At 35.9% G+C, this 13957-nt stretch overlaps 1 protein-coding gene across 1 annotated transcript in view; it reads left to right on the forward strand.

The window, feature by feature from the left end:
* Nucleotides 1–13957, forward strand: part of SLC15A5 (solute carrier family 15 member 5) — a 70617-nt gene that overhangs the window by 25337 nt on the left and 31323 nt on the right. The window contains 3 exon segments of the mRNA XM_058655683.1: nt 1121–1172; nt 4227–4377; nt 12098–12285. Of these exon segments, the coding sequence (XP_058511666.1) occupies nt 1121–1172; nt 4227–4377; nt 12098–12285 (391 nt within the window).

The following is a 13957-nucleotide window of genomic DNA, read 5'->3' on the forward strand; positions in this document are numbered from 1 at the left end:
GTGCAGACCACACTTTATGCAAAGGCATGAAGGTACAAACACAGCACACAAAAACATTGAATCTATAGTTAATTAACAAATCTCCTTTTACTCAAGAGGTTTTGCCTTCCTTCCTCATTAAATCTTTGGAAGGTGGTACCAACACACAGCTAATTTGACTGATTGGAGCACCACCTTCACCGTAGTCTTAAATGTAAGTACTAATGAGCAACTGATTCTCTCTCCACCCACACTATTAGTTCCTTGGGGAAATCAGTCCCTACGCAGCAAGGAAATCAAAGGGAAAGCGCTATGTCCAAAGTCTAATTTCTAGATATATGGAATTTATTTTTTTCTTTAGTGTGGTTACAAAGGAAAACTTAGGGAAGAATACATGATTATAAAAGTCTGGGTAAATGTAAGACTTTATTGCCAACCTCTAACTTGGAGTTTCAAAGGCAAATGAGTGTGTTAATAGTCATAAATTGTAGTAGAATAGAATTACAAACAAACTTAGAGATTTGCTTAAATAACCACATTATTTGATGAAGATGAAGCTCAGGCATAGGAACACTAAGTGATAATTTAGGGGAACAGAGAGAGGAGGTGGGTAGGTAACAGCAGTGAAAGGAAAAATGGAATCCATCTGTGACTTCGTACAACGCTAGCTCCACTACACTAGAGGTTAGCAAAGCATTACCAAACTGTCCAAATTCAATCCCCTGCCTCTTTTTATACAACCTGCAACCCAGCAAAGTCTAGTTGAAGAAAAAAAACCAAGCCATATAAGAACAATATTTTGTATATTAAAAATAACCAAAATTAAAATTTCAGTATGCTTCGATAAAGTTTAAGTAGAACATAGCCCTGCAAAAGAGTGTGTCTTCTATGGCCCTAATATCTGATGCACAGAAGCAACAGAACCAAGTAGCTGCTGCAGAACTGCCATGCGGTCATATATACTCTCTGGTTCTCTGTAGAAAGAGTCACCACCACTTAGCCTAAACTATACATGGACGCCAGTCCAATTGAGGGACTTCACTCTCCTGCCTGACTGAACAGTAGTAACTCACACACACACAAAACAAGAATATGAAAAAAATCTCATGAAAAGTAAGATTAAAATATAATCTCATTTTAGTGCAAAACAATTATAATCATATACACGAGGGTTCTTCCAATGTTCAAGGAAAGTATATCATGATAGAACTACTCAGGACTCTCACTTTTTTTTGTATCAAAATTATTGTTTACTTCAATTTTCCACAACCTTTTTGATATATCAAATATATAGCCCTAATATCACATTAAAAAAAAATCTTAAAAAGAGGGATCAGCTTTGTGGCTTAGCGGTAAAGGTGCTACCAGCATCCCTTAGGGGTACTGTGTCGTGATTTGGCTCCTAAATGGCTATGACGGCTGAGGCTGGGCCAGACCTGAACCAAGAGCCAGGAGCTTCATCGAGGGCCATCGTGTGGCTGCCACAGATCCAAGCATTCAGGCTATCTTCTGCTACTTTTCTCGGGCCATTAGTAGGGAGCTGGATTGAAAATGGAGCAGCTGAGATTAAATAGCATCCATAAAGGATGCTAGCATAGCCACACCACAATGCTGGTGCCTCTAATTCTTCATCTTCATAATGTAATGACACCTGATATTTTTTTTTCTCATTCAGTTTGAGCCTTCCCTGAAAATTATCATATGTCCTTTTAATTTAAAAAATAAATTATAATAATGCTTGGTAAGCTAATTTGAGCATATTATCACAAATGCATGAGCGGTTTATCGTGAATAACAAGCAATAATATTTATTGATTACCTGTTATGAATCATGGCTTTTAACAAGTGGAATCATAGTATCTAATTTAATCCTTGCAGTGAGCCTGAATGACTGGAACAATCATGCTCCATCCGAGGCTCAGAGACACTAACTTGCAATTTGCTTGTGGTCACCTTGCAGATGCACAGCAGAGCAGTCATCTGAGTTCAAGGCCAGTATTAAATCCAGGCTTTGCTATTACTCACAGTGCTGCTTTTGCTACAGAATACAAATCCCTGATACAAACTATACAGGCTGCAAAATTGCACATAGTAATTTCGTCCTGGGAATTTCAAAGAAAATGTTAGACCACATTTTTCCCAGGAGGCAAAAGAAACTTACACCAGGATAGGCTGAGACTAGCATTTTGACCCTAAATGAAATAATCATCATTACAAAGGCAATCAAAGGACCACGAATAAAACATCATAGCATTCCATATTTGAGATTTAGTAGCCATTATTGACTTTCAGTTCCAACACATACATTTAAAGTATGTTGATATTACAGCCAATAATGTTGCCATTTGACATTACTGTCCACTCAAAGGTGAAAATGAATCTCTATTGACAGCAATTACTTCTGAATACTCAGAGGCTTTGTGTGAAATAAAAGTATTTAAAATTTTAAAAGGGGATGATTTCAGAACTTGAGGCAGAAGCAGAAATGATTTCAAGCTTTCTAGACACTGGAGCCTTTTCTTAGATTAGGCAATATATTAATATTGCTTCACTAAAGATTAATAGTACATTTGCCACATTATTAAGTTAACAGGTCTTGGTGTCTATGATTCATGCCGATAATAACTTTGCTCCTGTTAACAATAATTCTCGTTTGAAATCAGTAACAGAAACTTCTAAGTTGTGCTGGGAGCCTTTCAGTCTTACGATTGTTCCACAGCCAGCACTTTTTAAAAAAAACACATTATTCATTTCCCTCTGATCAGGGAATACGTGCTTAAAAATTTTACTGAAGTAGGCCAGAACTAGATGATGTTCCCTTCACTACTGTCAACTGTTCCCAAGCCAAGCGATCTCAGTTTATTATCCTAAGGGTCAAATTAGAGATTGGAGGATAAATCATTAGCAGGACACCTTTCATGCAGATAGAAAGAACCTCTTCTGCGTGTAAGCAGTCAACAAGACAACTGGCTCATTTTAGAATTGGTGGATTTGTCAGCCACATGGACTCCCAATCTCTAACTCTGAAAGAGGTTTCTGATGAGAAATTATTAGGAGGATATTTTAGTGGGATTGCTCACTCAGGATAGTGGTAAGGTCTGAATCCTGATGTGCTTCCCACTGTATAAGAAAAATACCTTGGGAAATCTATTCCTGAAGATGATGATGGCTTTTAGTCCATGCCACTCAGTAGTTTTGTGTGCTACTTGGCATTAAGAAAAGACTATACACAACTTGTAATAATGATATGATTGTAAGTAAGTTCAAGAACAAAATGGTCCCCTTCTATGTGACATCATTGCTTCATTCTGATGTTATAACCGACCAACCGACAGGGAATGCAAGGACACACTGTAGGTTAGCAGCAGCTTTAGTCAGCTTTGATAATACTTTAAAAATAAAAACATCTTCAGAATGTATTGAGGGTTTGAGGTGCAGGAAAAGCTCTTAAAATATAATTCTTGTACTTCACTTTATCACACAAGCTTTTGTTTACTATTTATTTATTTGTATTATATTTATGTATTTATATTATATATATGTTTATATATTATATTTGTGTACTTCCTTTGTCATCTATTGCTATCACAAAATTGGTTTAAAAAGAGGATCAGAAAGAATTTTCTCTCCTTTTCTTCATGTTACTTGGCTCACATTAAAAACCAGGTCAATCCAGAAGGTCCACACAGACAAGCCACAACAACAAGGTTTCCACATTAGGTTCTGATTCCGAGGAAAAGAGTCAGTCCCATCTGATGCTCCACCAAACAAATGTCATTTACAGAATGTGTTATGGTCCCAAGTTTCTTTCATTAGCACAAAAAGAGCAATAGCAAATACATTCCATTGTATCAATGTTCACGGCAAAAATAAAAATTGATATTTAGACGCACAATGTCAGTTATTTGATTTCTTACATGTCATCTTAACCACAAAACCGGGGCCCCTATTACTTTGCATAGGGAAATTACGAAGATAAAGAAAATAGCAAAGGGGAATTCTTCCATAAAGATTCAGCAGTGTTGTCAATAGACTAAACAGAATTGCTACTGCTCAAGATAAAGATAAGTTTGCAAGTCAGACCTCGTACAGCTTGGGAGCATCTACCCTTCCACATCGATCCCAGGGTATGTGCTAGCGAAGATGGCACAGGGCAGGGAACACATCCCTTGATGTTAAACCACCTTAATGGCTGGATGCTTCCCACCTCACCCTGAGTCCTTCTTCTATTACCTGCAGACCGTAAGTTCGACCTGCACGCGGATGGATTCCTCTGCCCATTGCTGTCATGAATGCCATTAACACCCTGCGATTCTTAATCCTAACTCCACTTAGGAAGTATTTCAACACCTGCTTGTTTGCCTCAAAGAGAGATGGGCCATTTTTGTCAGCGTGCATTACTATACAATTTACCATTGAAATTTAATGTTTTTGCAGCTTGAAAAAAAATAGCTCTGCCTAGCTTTAAAACTAGCAATATGCTACCGAGTATGGTCAGATTTTGAGAAGCTGAACAAAGGTGAATTTGTGGTTCATAATATTCAGTTTCCCAAATTTCTACCTGGATATCAGCGCTTCATCTTGTAAGCCTCCTTAGAAACACATATGATACACAGAGTTGATGAAATTTCCAATATAGTCTATCAAGACATGAAAGTATAAACCTAGGGTACGTTTTGATAGCAATTTACATAATTAAATCTAATATTAAAATTTTCTTTCTCTTTGAACTCAAGTGTCTGAAACTAGGGATGAAGTACATAGGTATATGAATTATAGATGAACGTGTATTTGTGAATTCCTGTCTTCACCCTAGGCCTCTTCATGTGTGCAAAACATTTAACCTTATGATAGCCAATCATTTAATAGATGCAGAGTCATAGAGAGAGTGTCATTTGTTACCAGGCCTTCTAATTCAAAAGGCATTGCACTATTATTATTATCATTGTCGCTATTATTATTTTTATAATTCTACTAACCACCTATATGCAGATGTTTAGATAATAAAAATTAAATTGTCAGTGTCCACTTAAAATAGTGTGATTTTCAACTTGCACTGTGAAATATATGACAAGCTCCTTTGTTACCAAAATTAGCAATTACTCCCTATACTGTTTTGTTTCCTTTATATCCATGCATACTGCTTCCAGACATAGTCCTATTTAAGGAGGCAAATGATGAAAACCATGTCAGAGCCCGTTTGACATGCAAAATCCCAGCCCAGACCAAGGAGAGATCTCATTCCACAGGTCAAACCAGAAACTTAATAAGGGGGAAAAAATTGAGCTATCCAACTCAAAAACAATGCAGCAAAACAGAGATGTCTGATTCAAGAAATGATCTTCTTATCATCATCTTATGAAATCAAATGTGGCAGAGTTCCTACTATTTTTTGAATTACTAACTTTACAGGAAAGGAAAAAATTTCATATGCTCAAAGTATTTTATCAAAATTTTGTTTTCCTAATATTACAGTTGAGTAGATTTATGTATTTAAAATTCAACATTAATTCACTCAGAATCTAAAATTTTTACTGATATCATAGTGACTTATCCTCTGTCATTACTGGATACTTTAGCCTTTCAATTTTAAAATGGTTATACCATGAATATTTTCTTTTCTTAGAATTAATTAGAATCTTGCAGTATGCGGCATTCAACTGTTAGTGCTGACACACAAGCATTAATCTGACCAGAATTAGCCTAATTAAGATTGTTATTAAGTTTTCCACAAAGCAGAAGTGTACAACACAGTAGGTAGCAATTATCTTGGTTTTTAAATAACATTTAAATTGAAATGCAGATGAAGCATATACTCAAATATTTTCATAACTTTCCTCCTTTAATAACTGTTTTAAGATTGTTTCGAAAAATTTTAGTTGAAAAAAGTCAAGATCCAGAAGCCCCATGCAAGTCTCTTATGTACTTGAAAGGAACCCAACTATTTGAAACCTTGTCTGCTATCTGCACATTATCATGAAAGGAGATTAGAAGCAGAGGCATGCTGGTGTGGGATGTAGACGTACCAAATGGCAGCTTAACTACTGCACCACGAAACCCATTCTAGAACTTCCTTCTTTAAGCAAAAACCTGAACATTCTAACTAAAAATTGTTTATGTCACATGTTAGTCTAATGTTGGTCTGTTTATACATAACCATTTCTAGCTTGCGGCCACATGAAGTCCCATTTTTGGTTGGAACCAAACTGAAAACAAAGTCAGGGATCCAGCCACTTTCACTGAAAGTAGGATTACCTTAAGAAAAATTACTTATTTCCTGTGTAATTTTCAAACTGATTCTAGGAATGTCACCGTTTACACTTTTGAGAAAACACTGGACAGGAGAAATTGTCAAACACCAAAAGAATTAACTTGTTAATAAGTCATTATTCAATTATTCATTTGTTTTGAAAAAAAGTACACTAATGTTCTCAGTACTTTAAGTTGATATAAAATTGCAATTAAATTTCAGGTAAAGTAGACCATGGTATGCTACCCGAAGTGGTAGGTACCTAAAGCCTTATAGAGATTTATTTGTTTATCTGATCTCTACACAAATGGGTTACCTGTTCTAATTCAGTAATCAAAGCTCAAAAAATGAAATACAATCTGTTAAAATGAGTTCCAGTGTTCTAAAGAAAAATAAGAGAGAGAATATAGATTGCTTAGATTAAATATAAAAACATGCAACTTTTAATACATATTTTTAAAATTTTTAAACATGATCCCAACGGCAAATGAAAACACCTTTGCCAAAGGCAACAGATACATAGGACAATAAAATAGAAGTGCCTTTATCACAGTGGATCATGGATACCATTATGTCCCCACATGAGCAAATTTCTTATTTTTGGAAATACAGTCATGGGTCCATGAGGACTTTCTCAAGGATTCAATAGAATTTCACACTCTTGGTTGTGAATTTACACGTCAGAGCCTCAGACACCAGACTACTCGTTGAAACCTCATTGATTCTCAGTGAATAAATTCATCCAATAAGAAATCTCTACTTTTTAGAATTTTCAGTCTCACTCTTTCTCTTTGAATCTATGATCACAACTATAGAACTTTTTGTCATTTATAGTCTGTTTCAGGAGAAAAAGAATATGAAAACTCACCTGGTTTTATGAAATAAAAGAGGAGACTCGAAAGTGTTTTCTCTAAATTTTTATCTACTTAAGATGTAACTAGGATCATGGAGGGGAAGAAATACAATAGTGTTTGTTGTCCAACAGCACTTATTTAAAATCCTCTATCTCCCTGTAAGTGCAGAAATGTAGAATAAAATGCATTTTATTATAACGTAGGGTCCTGAAATTATTGTACAGGTGCGTAGTTCTTTCAACTTGCATAGAACTTTCACCTCTAATCCATACTATGTAACACAGAATTTTGTATAAATCATAATTAGACTCTTCTAGGTAATTTTTGCCCTTTGAAAAAAATAAAATCATCAGATGCTCAATGCTCTTGGCAAAAAACACCTTAGAATTTCATCTAAGTTCTCTAAGCAAGCTGTACAAATCATTATCATTGTAATTGTTTACAATAATGTCAAAAGCAAGTATAATGAGAAAACTATTGAATTATGTGTCCATTGTCTGGGATAGTTCACCTGTTCTGCTGTCAACAAATAGTGTGCAGCCACCTGAGTTGCAAGTCACAGGCACTCTTTCCAATTTTTCTCCATCTTCAGTTAAATCCTTCCAATTGTTGTTGCAGCCTTCTTCCCTGCATTCCTTCATTTTCGTTCCCATCCACTGGCTCTTTACATTGCAAAATCAATGTCATATGATATAGATCTGAAATTCAACTTTTCACTCCTCAATATTCTGTGTTCTAAACATTCTATGCATTTTTCTTTGAAGTTATGATTCCTTTTCTTCTTAGCAATAATTATACTTTTTCAGACCTCAGTATTTTCCCCTTTCTTATTTACTTCAGCATATTTCTACTATTCATATCGTGTCCTTACCTCTGCCATCACCATCTGCTCATACATTGTACATATAAATACAACCAAGCTTTTCACATCTGATATACTAGCTTCCTAAGCAACTTTCCAAACATCGTTCTTTACTGCATACTAAGCTTGTTAGAACAGCAGATTCCACCAGATATACATACTCCCCAAACACTGAAACTTCATGCCTTGGTTCTGATTCATTGTAAGATTCTGTGAAGCATAGGTGGTAACTGATAATCCATTCATCAGCATAGTTGACTTGTTATGTGTTATTGCCTTCTGTTTCTCAAAATAGGTTAACTCTATGGACATTTACTCATTTACTCACGTGTCTGTGTGTGTATGTGTGCATGTGTAGGTTCTATACAGTGAACCTGGAAACTTTCCTTGGCTGCAAAGACTGTAAGCAAGTGCTCATGAGGCTTCCAATCAAGTAACTCAAACCAGCGTATTCAAATGGATACATTAAAAAGATTTCATTTTGAGTTGTTGCAAAAGTATTGTGAAAATTGATATTATGGGGAGAATAATAGGAAAGACATATATACTCTATTAAATAGAGTGCAAATCTGAGGAATGAATAGCTATTAGGTAAAGAGGAAAAATTCAGAGGAAAGAAATCAAAGTTTCTAAGGTAAAAACACGTTGGAGATCAAGACAAACAAGATTGACGTGATTGGAAAATGATCAGAGAAAGTAGCAAGCAATTAGCATGAAGCGAGAATTATAACTGCTTATGAATGACTATATTATTGTAATAATATGGGGAAAATCAGTTAAGGGGAGGGAGTTTTGGGAAAGGACAGGGAAATCCCAGACCCTATAGAATTGTACCATGAAATTCAAAAAAAGAAAAAGAAAAAGAAAAAGGAAAGAATGAGAGGCACAGGCAAAAGTCACTCTTAGGCCAAGGACAATGTTCTGTGTTTCCTCTCTATCGCATTGAAGCCCACAGAAGGTATTTTAACTTGAAAGTAATATTCAATTTGCATTTACACGAGAGTATTTTATGCACTGAGTGCTGAAAGGTTAATAGTACACAGGACTGGAAACAGAAAAATGAGCTATGGCACATGGTTTGGGTTTAAAATGAGAACAGTTTGGCATGGAATGATTATGGTGTCTACAGACAGAAACATGTTGATTTGTAATATATTTTGGAAACAGAATCTCCAGAACTTAATGACATATTTGGTGATAAAAGAAAGGAGACCCCAGAATTGAAAAATGTGGGAGAAAAGGAAAAAAAATCAAAGAAACAGATCAAAACTTCTGTTTGGGCATCCTCCTCTTTGAATCCTCCTCTTTGACTTTTCCTATCTTTTTAACCTTTTTCCAACAGTTCAAATTTCTGTTTTCTTGCCCCAAGGTGAAAAGAAATCTGAAGGTGTTTCTTAAGCATGCTCTTTCCTCTCCATGTAAGCCCTTTTCCAGTTTCCCCTGATTGAAAACTCCCACTCTAAACACAAGATGCTACTGGTTCAACCAGAATTTGAGTTGTAGCTCACATCTGCAGTTGTTTTAGGAGTCATTCTCTTCAGCTGACCTCCTTTTACTTCCAGTTCAAGTCAAAATTTAAATGCATGCTCTCCATACCTACATGTGGACTCTATTGCCTTCCACTATACCAAGATTATTTTTGTAACTTCCTATCTTCCAATTTCCATTGTCTCTCCCATTCTGTCAATTAACACATGACCTGCATCGCAATCATCCTAAATAAAAACACTAATCATTTCAGCTGGGTCTAAAATATTCAGTAGTCCCTTATCTGTGTACTCATTCCCAATTTCCTTGGAAGCATCTTGAATGCTTCTTGTGATCTGACCTCAATCTATCTTCTTCCTTGATTCCCAAACAAATGAAATGGCTTGCCATTATAGAAATACATCCAATACAGCCATAATTCTTTTTAAAATTTTATTTATTTTTATTGGAAAGGCATATTTACAGAGAGAAGTAGAGATTAGGTACAGTCATAATTGCATACCTTTGCCCTGAACATTTATGCTGCTTTTCCCTTGTCATACGGAAAACTTTCCTTCCGCAAAGTCTAAAACGATGCCTCTCATCTCCTAAACTATAAGTTCTGTTGACATTCCCCAATAGAATACAAGTCTTTAATGACTGAGAAGAGACTTTCCTTTCTCTTCTATTCCCACACTGCATCTAGTGTACATACAGTATATATCAGGACAAGAGTAAATGTTGAGTCGACATATTCCATCTGATGAGTTTATAATGTTCTGAGTATGCAGATACATGCAATTATGTGAATAATTTGATCTTAAAGGAATATGTGAAAATTCTTACTTTTTATATAAATTTGATTACAGAAATGAAATCTCCACTTCAGTATAAATGAGCCTTTATAGAACTTAATTTAAGATATAACAAATTAAACAGTCCTCAAGTTTTTAAACTGTTACACATTTCCACTTTTTCAGCATTGTCCATTTCTTAGAATCCCAGCAAAGAGCAGTCTGTACGGGTACATTTAAATGCCGAGATATAATCAAAAACTTACCTGCCAGTTACTCTATCAACCAAAACAAACACAAAGCTATTTAAACATTAGATTGATTTTTTCTAAATTGAAAGCTCTGTCTTATTTCAAGTTTTATGCAAGTTAGCAAATTGTGACTATCTAAATTGCAAGGAAATCCCATCAAGCTAAAGCTTGCCTGGCCTCTAATGATAAAATCAAGCCCGGTGATATGAGAAATGAAATGGTTGCAACCTGTAACAAGGGTGAGCATTTAGCCTAGTGTTGGAGACACTGGTTAAGATGTGTGGGTTCAACACGCACTTCTGCAGCTTATTCTAGTATTATTTTAGTGTAGACCCTGGGAGGCAGAGGGATGGCTCTTGTATTTGGTTTCCTAATCTGTACATGGACAATGTGAATTCAGTTCATGATATTATGGCTTCAATCCCATTACAGCCCATGGGTCATTGTGAGCACGAGGGAGTAAACCTGCTCACGAAAGTTCTCTCTCTTTCTCTGCCTATCTCGTGCAAATACATAAAATCCTGTAATAAAATCCCCACTTATCTTCAACCTAAATGTTCTGGGTTACTCCTTCTAAGTAAAAAAAAGAGAAAACATATTAACTATTTTCTGAATAATTGCTTGCATTTCTACTCTTCACCTACCTTAATTCACCTCTTCAAAACTTTTTTTTCTAAAACAAAAGTTCCTAGCCTTTAGTTTCCTGATAACTTCTTTACTTTTATGCAAAGATTAGAGAAGTGACAGAAAACTAAGGCCTGATAATGCCTTCAGGAAATTTCAAAACCTTTTTAAGATCCCAATTAAAACTCTGTGAAGAGACAACTTTATTCTTAGTTTTCCCCAAATCATCTTTGATTCATAAATATCTCCTAATAAGTTATCTGCAATGATATATGCATACCTTACCTGGGGTAAAAGTTCAAAATCATTGCTTTATTGTGAATAATAATCATTACTAATTGCTGTAAAGAACCTTTATGATAATAGCAGTACATTATCTTATTTAAACCTCACAATAGCCTTACAAAGTAAGCATCATTAACCCCATTTGAGAGCTGACAAAAGTGATCATGAGTTTAAGAAATGGGCCAGGAGTCGTATAATCAGTAAATCAGGCAATAGGAAGTCAACTTGGCCGTCTCTCCAGTTAGAATCTAGCACTGCCTGCCCAAACAACAGTTACTTGGTGTCTGGCTATTCCACAGGAAATCACCACAAAACAGTTGGGAAACACGGCCTTTGCTTTAACAAATGCTGTGAGGGCAGGTATCTGGTTTACAGCTGAGATCGCATATTGGGCTGTCCACATTCCTTATCATATTCAGCTCTGGCTCCTGACTCAATTCCTGCTAATGCAGACACAGTGATGACTCAAGTGGTTGGGTTTCTATCACCTCTAAGTGAGACCTGGATTAGGTTCCCAGCAACAGGTTTCATCAAACCCAATCCACACCTACTGCAGGTATTTGAGGCATGAACCAAAGAGCTGGAGGGCTCGTCTGACCCTTTTATCTGTCTGTCTGTCTCAGTCTGTCCCTCCGTCTCATAAATAATTACATAAATAAGCAATAGAATGCACGGTTTATTAAACTGATATGCACTCTTCCTTTATTTATTTATTTATTTGCATAACTTTCCATCAGTTACTGGAAATCTGCTGCACTGTCTGTGATGGTTGCTGGCTTTGCTGAGATACACCGGAAATGCTTCCCTCCTATGGAGAAACACCTTTCAGGCAAAGTCACGATTTCCTCCATGCCCTGCATCCACCTGGTTCTTCAGGATGCTTTTCTTGGAGTGGCTGAAACTCTGGGAAACCTTGCCTGTGAGTAACTTTTCTTTATCAAGTCAAGTGAGAACACCGTGGACCTTTGCATAGAGCGTGTCACCTCAAGAGGGAGAGCTGCAGCGACTGGGGAGCCACCCCTGGGAGTTCACGCAATGCTGCATCCTAAAATGTTTCATTTCTCTACCTTCCACTACCTCACACAGATCAACTGTTAGTTCCCACGAGGTGTAGTTGGAATGAAGGATTTACTAACCTTGTTAAAGGCTATCATCATTTGGTTAACAAGAGGGGGGAAAAAACTTGAAACTTAGTAAGACAACTCCAAATGCTCAGAGCAAATCACTCTTTTCGGATTCCTCTCTACATCTCTCTCCCTCTCACTCATCCCTGATAAGATGAAATTTAATATACTGTGAGCATGTATAAACATGCAAATGAAATGAATATTTGAGCCAATTTTTCAGATAACTCAACGTCTTTAAATTAAATTACACTTGATTAAATGTGATCACTAATGTTGCATAAGATACATTCAAAATAATTTTATTTAATATCAAAGGTTCTGGATTATCTAGATTGCTTATATTAATTAAACTAACCACATTAAAATTTATAAAATTTAAGTGACTTCCTATAGTACAATAATGTGCATGTGTGTCTATATATTTAATCAGTATAATCTATCACATCTTATGTTTCTACTTGCCTTATACTTTCCTGCAGAGGGATACCTGGTCATAACTGAAGACCCCACTATACTTCACCAACAATATTTTTATAACCTTTGTCTTTCTACCTCCAAATGTCTTTCCTGTTTATTAACCAACATATAACTGTTAGAACACTTATCCCATACAAAATCCTTAAGTATACACATTTTAATAATCATATACTTGCACACATACACAAATATGATATAAAGCAATTTGCTTAAACATTTGTATGTAGTTATGGTCATGCTATATCACTTAATTCCATATATTTTACAAAAAGAGATTATTATGGAAAATTCTGTTATGGGAACATCATTGTTCAATGATCAAGAAGTGTGAATGATCTTTCCTAGTGGAGTTTCTAGAAAAATTTTGAAAGTAGGCAGCAAAATTCTCTGGGCAAGATGTAGAGTAAGGTCATCAAGGAATATAATAAATGAATACCACAACAAATTAACAAGTAGCTTACAAAAACGATTCAACAATCAGAAGTCAGTTGACACTGTCAACTGTTAAAAAGGCAGAACATATACTATAAATCACAGTCATCCTTCCTTGATTTGCTCATGTGTAATTTCATAAGTAAATTTGAAGTCTGGATAAGTTATTTGATTTAGCTTCCATAGAAGTGATGAGCTAGGCATAAGAAGATTTGGTTTAATCTCCAAGGTTTCATTTACCACCTCTGTGATCTTGGGAACTCATCTAACCTCTAAGATTCATCCTTATGATCTCTAGAATATAAATAATTATCCTTTTCCCTCGTACTACAGCTTTAGAGAATGAAGCAACGGAAATGAGAGAAGATTTGCGTATTTATGTACTGAAAGCCAGAGAATTAAAATAAGAGGGGGAAACAGAGAAAGAGAGCTCTTCCATTCACTGGTTCACTCCCCCAAATGGCTGCAGCAGCCAGAGGTAGGCCAAGTTGAACCCAGGATTCAGGAGCTTCTTTTGGATCTCTTACACGGGAAGCAAGACCCAAGTACTCAAGC

This window comes from Ochotona princeps, chromosome 27 (assembly GCF_030435755.1).
Source record: "Ochotona princeps isolate mOchPri1 chromosome 27, mOchPri1.hap1, whole genome shotgun sequence".
In the NCBI taxonomy this organism is placed as follows: domain Eukaryota; kingdom Metazoa; phylum Chordata; class Mammalia; order Lagomorpha; family Ochotonidae; genus Ochotona; species Ochotona princeps.